The sequence below is a fragment of the Puntigrus tetrazona genome, chromosome 1, assembly GCF_018831695.1.
Source record: "Puntigrus tetrazona isolate hp1 chromosome 1, ASM1883169v1, whole genome shotgun sequence".
NCBI lineage: Eukaryota > Metazoa > Chordata > Actinopteri > Cypriniformes > Cyprinidae > Puntigrus > Puntigrus tetrazona.
Window position 1 is genome coordinate 28115327 of NC_056699.1, and position 8238 is coordinate 28123564.

The following is an 8238-nucleotide window of genomic DNA, read 5'->3' on the forward strand; positions in this document are numbered from 1 at the left end:
TGGTGTTCGGTGAGAGGCTTCAGTCCCTCTACAGGTGATGAGAAACATCACCTTCACCAAACATCAGCTTCACTCTCATTACAGCAAACCTCCATCTAAATGTTACCAGACATAATATAGAAACAGTTTAGAACTTGAAATCCTGATTTTGCTAAAGCATACAGTCGTGCTTTATGGATCCGTTTAGACGAGTGGTCTATATGAAGCGTGTGCATGTTTGTCGAGTCGATAGCGTGCTCTCTGAAGCCCTGAAGAGCCGATGTGGTCGGACATACAGAGAAGAGGAAGGAAATGTTCAAGATGCTAACGTCATGCTTTTTTCACTCAGTACGGAAGAGAAAGACTGGCACGTCTGCAGACGCTGAATTTTAGTCTTATATTGAAGCAAAACTCGTGTAATGTTCAGGATGTGTTTCACTCTGTTCATCTTTTCCAGCATCTTTACAGGTGAGCTTAAGACTCTCGGCTCGGATTTTGAGTTTGAGTTGCTTTCTTTTCTTTCTTTTTTCTTCTTTTCTGTTCCGTACTTTTCTTCTTTTTAACTCTGTTGTTGTGCATTGATTTTTAGATATGAATCATATTTGTAAGTTATCGTTCAGTTCTGATATCTCTTGCTCACACATAACCGCTCTGTATAATGATGTTTCTCTCTTCAGTTGTTGCTGGTTCTCCAAAAACAGTCACGGGATACAGAGGACACAGACTTGACATCAGATGCAGCTATGAAGCTGGATATGAATCAAACTCAAAGTATTTCTGTAAAGGTGAATGTATCTATGGATTCAGAAACATTGTGGTTGAATCAGGATCTCCAGCTAAAGACGAGAGATTCTCTCTGACTGATGACAAGAGCAGAAGAGTTTTCACCGTCAGCATCAGTGACCTGAGACCAGAAGATGAGGGACAATACTGGTGTGTTGTGGAGAGGAGTTCCTTTGATGTCTATTCAGAGATACTGCTGCAGGTCAAACGGGGTAAGTGATTCATTTTATTATCTGTTGATAAAATGAACTTCATGTAAATAAGCTGAAAGCGATCATTTAGTATTTAATTCTTGTAAAGCTTATATTTTTCCTGTGTTGAATATAAAGTGTAATGAGCCACTAGTGAACATTATAGTGATCACAGTTAAGGGCTTTTATACATACAGCACAAAACAGAATGACAAACAGATTCAATCGATGAAAACATACATTTCTGTTTTGGTCTACTGATATTTTGATCTTTCCCATCACGTTTTAGATAATAAGACCACTGAGGTTTCTACTGTCGGCTCTTTTTCAATCACACCGTCATATTTCAGCACAACAGAACAGAAACAACACTCTACCAGCATCACCATCACAGAAAGAAGAGAGACCTCCACAGATCAGATCTTCTGGACAGGTCAGCTCATCTCTTCATCAGTGTGATGCTCTAGACGTCAGTTTAAAAGACATGAAACGCGTAACAGACGTTGTCTTACACACAGAGACTGTCATCTACGTCTCTGTGGGGTTCTTCATCGTGATGATCCTCTTCCTCACGGCCCTGACGGTGTTGTGTAGGAAGACAAGAAAGAAATCAACAAGAGCCACTCAGTCAGGACTTTCACAGCAAGGTCAGATTCAGAGACTGACACACACACACACCGCAACACACACACACACACACACACACACTCACTCACACACACACACACACACACACACACACACACACACACACACACACACACACACACACACACACACACAGATGCACACACACACACACACACAGATGCACACACACACACATGCACACACAGATGCACACACACACAGATGCACACACACACAGATGCACACACACACAGATGCACACACACACACACAGATGCACACACACTCCCTGGTGATTTTTCATAGGCCTCTGTTGCTTTTTATATACACTCTCAAAGATAAAGAGTTAAGGTGCTACAGAAAGTTCTTCACAGTGATGTGACAGAAACCCCTGAAATATAACTAAGCACACACTCATATATTTTGTTCATTTTTTTTAACATTTGCTGTTTAAGTGTAACTAATTCTGCCCATGTTCTGACAGTCTCTGTGCTTCTTCCTTTGAATGAACACACTGCAGAGGTGAGTGACAATGATGATCGATATTTATCATCAGCTGAAAACAAGAGTTGGAGGATAACACGATTTCTTTTGCAGGACATTGACTGTAACAACCATTCATATGAGGAAATCAACAAGCTGCGGAACAAGAGAGAAGACATCTCCACTTTCTATACCACAGCAGATAGTCCAGATGATCCCTCGATCTACTCAGCAGCAAACGAACCGAACGATTCAACAATCTACTCAACAGCAAACGAACCGAACGATTCAACAATCTACTCAACAGCAAACGAACCGAACGATTCAACAATCTACTCAACAGCAAACGAACCGAACGATTCAACAATCTACTCAACAGCAAACGAACCGAACGATTCAACCATACGACATCTTTACTGACTGTGTCTCAAAGCAGCTTCATGGATTGGTAGCTAATCCCACAATGCATCAGTGAAAATCAGTAAAAAAAATACAATAAATTAATTTATTAATGAAAACATTTTTTTAAATACAGATCTATTTTACGCTATGAAATTAGTTGTATATTTATTTTGCAAATTATGCATCTGATTCTTTATCTTTTCCCCTTTTTTCTTAGTTTTCTGTTTCCTGATTCCATTTTTTATTATTATTATTTTAAAGGTAAAATTAAAATTGATTAATTAAAAAAAAAACATACCTAACCAATAGAAGTCATGAAATTGAACAGTAATTTTATAAAGGTTAAAAAATAAATAAACAAAAAGGAAGGCCCTATGAAAAATGTCTTCATATTCAGTATTCTTTTTTGCATTAATTTATGTGTTAATATTTGCGTACTTACATTTTCCTGGTTAAATTCTGGTAAATATGTTTCTGGGAAATATTCCTTTAGAAATTATGTTTTAACAGTAATGCTATTATTACTAGTGGCTTTGTATTGAATAATATTTCTGTCACGGTTTCTTCAAGTTAAGCTGGACTTTTATTTTGACGGGTTGCTGTGAAGACCTCATTGTGTTCGTGTACGGCATGGCGATAGTTTTCTCAAAAGAAGCTGTCAAATTATCATGAAGTGACTCTCAGAGCGATTCTAGTGATTACGTTCATGTACACATATATTGAGGCGGCAGATGCAAAAAAAAAAATAATAGAGAAAAAACTAAATTCAGTAAATCCAGTGGAATTTGTGGGTTTTTTTGCATTTCAGAAATCGTACGGTCCTAGAATTAAAGGAGGAATCACATCCTCGTCTGCTTGACTTTGTTGAACAGCCACTGGACTTCCTTAAAGACCTTCAGTTTATTGTAAACTCTCATATCGTGAGCAGTGTCAAGCTGTATGCTATATTTTGCTCATTTCTGATGATATCTTTGTATTATTTGTGTATGTATGTGAAAAGCAGGCGATGATTTATCTTATATGGGTTTATGCACAAATGACCTTATATAAATATGAGTCTGCTCTAGCTATTATTGGCTCCTGGTAAATTTGTATTTTTATTATTTAATTGTTTTATGTAATGTTTACTGAATAAATAAAATGTACTGTGATATATTCAGTTAAACACTGATGGTCACGTGAACTGTTAATCTGTGTATGTGATTGTGGAAATCAAAGGTTATCTCTAAACACAGAAGACAGGAAGTAAATAGAGCTATGAGCTCACACTTCATGAACAGTTTTTTTTTTTTTTTTGTTCTTCAAAGGTTGTGAGCGTTACAAAGAGGAAGTCCTGACGCATTGCAGATCACGGTCTCACTGTAATCTCTCAGTGTAGAAACTCTTTAAACCGCTCCATGCTTATTCTGTTCATGCATTTTTTTGCTTACACTTTACTTGAAGGGCGTGCATAAGACTCACAATTTTTATGCATGTTTATGACAACTGTCATTATGTGCCATTTGCTCAGATATGTCATTTTTTAATGCAAAGAAGACATATTTGAGATGTCTTTATTATGGGCCAGGTTAAGGGTAGGGTTATGTCAGGGTAAGGTCAAATATTGCATTAAAAATGACATTACTGAGTGAATGACTTAAATGACAGCTGTCATAAACATGCATGAAACCTCCCCCGAAGTGTTACTTTATTTGTTTTTGTTTTGCATGAACTTTTAACTTCCACCCGTGACACATGCCACGGTAGAAGAGACAAAAGAAGAGGAAGTCTGCATCTAATCAGATTTAACGATTCAAACACTGCCAGGAACCACCTGAAACACACACACACACACACACACAGAGGGCTAAACCGAATCTGCTAACAACAGAGAAGATCACTGAAGAGGAGAAGAATGAAGATCATCTGGACTTTCACTCTGCTGATGATTCCTGGTGAGATTCGGACTGACTTTTGAAAGCAGTTCGTCTCATTTAAGTCTTAGAATTAGCCTGTTACAATGAGTTTTATTAAAAGGCAGGTTTGTTGTTGTAGATGTCATGACCTCACTGAGGTTGACTGGACATGCAGGGGGTGAAGTCAACATCACATATGCATATCAATGGAAATATAAAGAAAATGCTAAGTATTTTTGTAAAGGACCATGGATCGCTTGCAATAAACTCATCAAGACTGAAGAGGAAGATAAATGGGTTGATTCTGGAAGATTCTCTCTGTATGACAACACCAGTGCTGCAGTTTTCACCGTGACCTTCAGAGATCTGAGAGAAGAGGATTCTGGGACGTATCATTGTGGAGTTGAGAGATTAGGACTAGATCCTGGACTAGAAGTGAAGCTGAACGTTATATCAGGTGAGTAACCCAGCAATGCGTATTGAACCATCTCAAGAAGGAATTTTTCTGACCATGTGCCATTTTAAGCATGAACTTAAAACCCATTATTATCAATTTCTTATTAAACGATACATCTGTTATTTATCTCAAATAAACTGATCTTGATCACTTTGTACATTTAAACACATTTCTAGACAGTCTGTACAGAAATCGTGTTATAAGGCAAATCCCGGCTCTAAGACTGTGGTGCATTCTGTGTCTTGTTTTGGACTTGTATGTTGTAGTTCTACTTCAATTTCCTGTCCTAGTCTGTTTGTAGTTAGTTGTTAATTGATTGTTGTCAGCCTGGCGAAGATATTAAAGTCCGCATGAACCAGAATTTTCCAACCGATTTTACTTCTGCATTTCGACTTACTTCAGAGAGAAACAAAATATTTATCATATTGTGATTAAATGAAGGTTAATGAGCAAAAATGTTAAGATTTACAAAAATAGAAATGTACTGGGTTTCAAAAGCTTTGACAATTCAGATTGTTTGTCATACCAATGTTTTTTTTTTATTATTATTATTATTATTTAGCACCAAAACCAACATCATCACGGCCAACATCACGGACATCATCATCATCATCATCATCATCATCATCATCATCATCACGTTCATCAACATCATTACCATCGACATCATCAATAATCACTACTCCGTCTTTTTCAGTTAATTCCCAGACGTCTGATTTCACCTCAGATTCTCCGTCTGTCTCAGAGGGTATTCTGGTGATCTGGTCGTTCATCTTCTCTCGTTCACCAGCAGGTATCAGTGATAACCGTTGTCTCGTTGTGTTTTCTCTCAGGTCCGTCTCTGATCATCGTGGTGTCTGTGGTTCTTCCTCTGCTCATCATCGGACTTGTTTCGTTTATAGTGACCGTCTGCATGAAGCGCCGGGCTCAAACTGAAGGTGGGCTTCTGTCTTGAAATCTCGAGAAACTGATTCCATGGGCTTGCATGACATCTGTTATCCATTTAAAAGTTCATCAGTCATTTATTAACAAGAATCATGTTTACAGTTGTTATCCAGTTAATGGCATTGATAAGTGAATGGAAAGATGTGCTTCCCTCTGCTGGTCACGACTAGTGATGCACTGTGATGTTCAGATCTCATGTGTCAATGTGGTTTTTTATTACTGTTGCCATCATTGCTCTATTGAATGCATTATATTTGTTTTTAAAGCCTCTGAAATGTCTGAACCTGGAGCAGAAAACAGTGAAGAGGTTAGTGAGATCAAATAGTTTGAGAAGAATGATTGGCCTTCATCAAATCTTTAATTAATTTCTAATTGTCTTCTCAGGTTCCTCAAACGCTGTACATTTATGAGGAGGTTAAAGACACCAGACCTCACACTGGCGGCAAAACCACTCAATTACCCACAAACCCCCATGATTCTACTACAACAGTTTATGCTTCGCCTAAATTACCCACAAACCCTTCTGGTTCTATTACCACGGTTTATGCTACTCCACAATTACCCACAAACCCCTCTGTTGAGTGGCAGAAACAGTTTAAGAATCAGTTACTGACAGATCCATCTGATTCTTTCCATGTTTATGCTACTCCAGGATTACCCACAAACCCCTCTGATTCTACTACAACAGTCTATGCTACTCCAGGATTACCCACAAGCCCCTCTGATTCTACTACAACAGTCTATGCTACTCCAGGATTACCCACAAACCCATCTGATTCTTTCGATGTTTATGCTACTCCAGGATTACCCACAAGCCCCTCTGATTCTACTACAACAGTCTACGCTACTCCAGGATTACCCACAAACCCCTCTGATTCCACGAACACTGTTTAACAGGGGTGATGTTCACATGTGTTTACAATCGATACTTGTTAGTGATTGACCATTTCAGTTTGCTCTTGCACCGGAAATAATTTATGTTAATTTCTTAATATGCTTGAAAAGTGTGTATATGTACATGCAATAGAATTGTTCTTTTGCAGCATAACTGATTTACGATTTGATATGTTTCAGTTTCAGACACAGCTCCCGAAGCTCAGTTCTTCAGCATTATGAAGATGTTGATGTACAGGGCTTCTCTGAACAGACTGTGATAGTGTTTGTGTTGAATCCAAGCCGCTGTCCTTGGTGCTGAACTCTAGAGCAAACGCTGGAGACTCTCTCTCTCTCTCTTTGTTGTTGAATAGATGTCAAGGGTCAGTCCTTTGACTTCATCAGAGATGTTGAGTTTTGTAGATGCATTGTTAAGTTCAGAGAATGCTTACTGTTGTTATTTGTGTATTATTTGGCTCATCTTATTATATGGATTTTCATATATTTTGCATAGACGGACAGTTGTGTTTATAGCCAGGCAGCAGCTAAATAAATAACAAAGTGCTTTGACAATTTAAATGACAAAGAACTAAAAAAAACTTTGTGTCTCATATCTGCATTCAGGATGCAGATTTAAGTCATAATGCATGCAAACCTACAGTTTATGGAAATGCATTTTTATTTTATATTAAACTCTTGTTGTACTTGTTCACTTCTTCTTTAGTGGTTATTGACTTTTGATAAATTACAGTGTCTTTGCTCATTTGTTTGTATTTGCATCTTCAGGTAAATATGTTTGCTTGATCATAATTGTAACATAATATTTTGATTTACCAGTATTTTATTAGTATTCAACAGTTGAAAACAAGTGTGTTGTGTTTTCCGTTTTCAATCGCCTATAAATCGAGGCTTTTATATGACTAAAGGACAAGGGAAGTCAAGTCAAAGGGTGAGAGATGTGTTGACTTCTTCATGTCACTATGGATGTTTTTTTCTGAATGAAGATCATCTGATGATTCCCGGTGAGAATCTTGAATATTTATCTCGTTTAAATGTCTTGAGAAATTTATTAGACCCTTTTGGTTTGTTTTGCAGGTAGCGTGACCTCAGGAGATATGGGTAGAAAACCAGGGCAAAATGTCAACATCACATGCACGTATGACGTCAAAGACATGGCAAAAGATATGTATTTTTGTAAAGTACAGTGGTCAAAGAGCACAGGCAAGGCCGGTTTTCCTTCGTATGACCACACGAGAAAAACATTTTTTAATGTAACCTGCAGAGATAAGAGTGAACCGAAAAATTCTGATTCAGAAATATATTTCTTCATTGAAGTCAGTCTGACCGTTATATCAGGTGAGTAATCGCTAATGCTGCCATTTGTGGTCATTTGGGGATAAATGATATATTATATAGCCTGTGATAGCCTTGATGCTACACACAATATGTGCAAGCCAGTGTTAAACCTCATAACCTTACCCTAAACTATAAAGGTGTAAAACAATATCTAATTAATGTTTGTGCAGTGTAGATGTAGACGAAGCGATCAAAATGAATTAAAATGAGCAAACTTGGTTAAGTTAGGACAATAAGCTGTATA

General features: G+C 37.6%; 2 protein-coding genes across 4 annotated transcripts; both read left to right on the forward strand.

Annotated features, from left to right (window-relative positions):
- Positions 1–252: 252 nt before the first annotated feature.
- LOC122343049 (CMRF35-like molecule 5) lies at positions 253–3658 on the forward strand. Of its 2 annotated transcripts, XM_043237473.1 has the most exons (7): positions 253–447; positions 657–974; positions 1243–1386; positions 1472–1600; positions 2068–2105; positions 2181–2398; positions 2435–3658. In XM_043237473.1, exons 1-7 carry the CDS (start codon positions 399–401, stop codon positions 2484–2486), a joined length of 948 nt encoding a protein of 315 aa, XP_043093408.1. In that variant the 5' UTR covers positions 253–398; the 3' UTR covers positions 2487–3658. The 2 variants fall into 2 exon arrangements, with proteins under 2 accessions (XP_043093408.1, XP_043093326.1); XM_043237391.1 differs by having other exon boundaries at positions 275–447; positions 2181–3658.
- Positions 3659–4282: 624 nt separating this feature from the next.
- LOC122350737 (mucin-5AC-like) lies at positions 4283–7347 on the forward strand. 2 transcript variants are annotated; one of them, XM_043247435.1, is made up of 7 exons: positions 4283–4402; positions 4503–4820; positions 5383–5568; positions 5654–5758; positions 6032–6072; positions 6150–6664; positions 6840–7347. In XM_043247435.1, exons 1-6 carry the CDS (start codon positions 4363–4365, stop codon positions 6657–6659), a joined length of 1200 nt encoding a protein of 399 aa, XP_043103370.1. In that variant the 5' UTR covers positions 4283–4362; the 3' UTR covers positions 6660–6664; positions 6840–7347. The 2 variants fall into 2 exon arrangements, with proteins under 2 accessions (XP_043103370.1, XP_043103362.1); XM_043247427.1 differs by having other exon boundaries at positions 6150–7347.
- Positions 7348–8238: the final 891 nt, after the last annotated feature.

Bases quoted from the DNA above. Each gene is read 5' to 3' on its own strand.
- LOC122343049 (XM_043237391.1), top strand. From the start codon at position 399: ATGTTCAGGATGTGTTTCACTCTGTTCATCTTTTCCAGCATCTTTACA. The intron at 448-656 runs GTGAGCTTAAGA...TTCTCTCTTCAG, and splicing joins CTTTTCCAGCATCTTTACAG to TTGTTGCTGGTTCTCCAAAA. The intron at 1,387-1,471 runs GTCAGCTCATCT...TCTTACACACAG, and splicing joins AGATCAGATCTTCTGGACAG to AGACTGTCATCTACGTCTCT.
- LOC122350737 (XM_043247427.1), top strand. From the start codon at position 4,363: ATGAAGATCATCTGGACTTTCACTCTGCTGATGATTCCTG. The intron at 5,569-5,653 runs GTATTCTGGTGA...GTTTTCTCTCAG, and splicing joins TTCTCCGTCTGTCTCAGAGG to GTCCGTCTCTGATCATCGTG. The intron at 5,759-6,031 runs GTGGGCTTCTGT...TTGTTTTTAAAG, and splicing joins GCGCCGGGCTCAAACTGAAG to CCTCTGAAATGTCTGAACCT.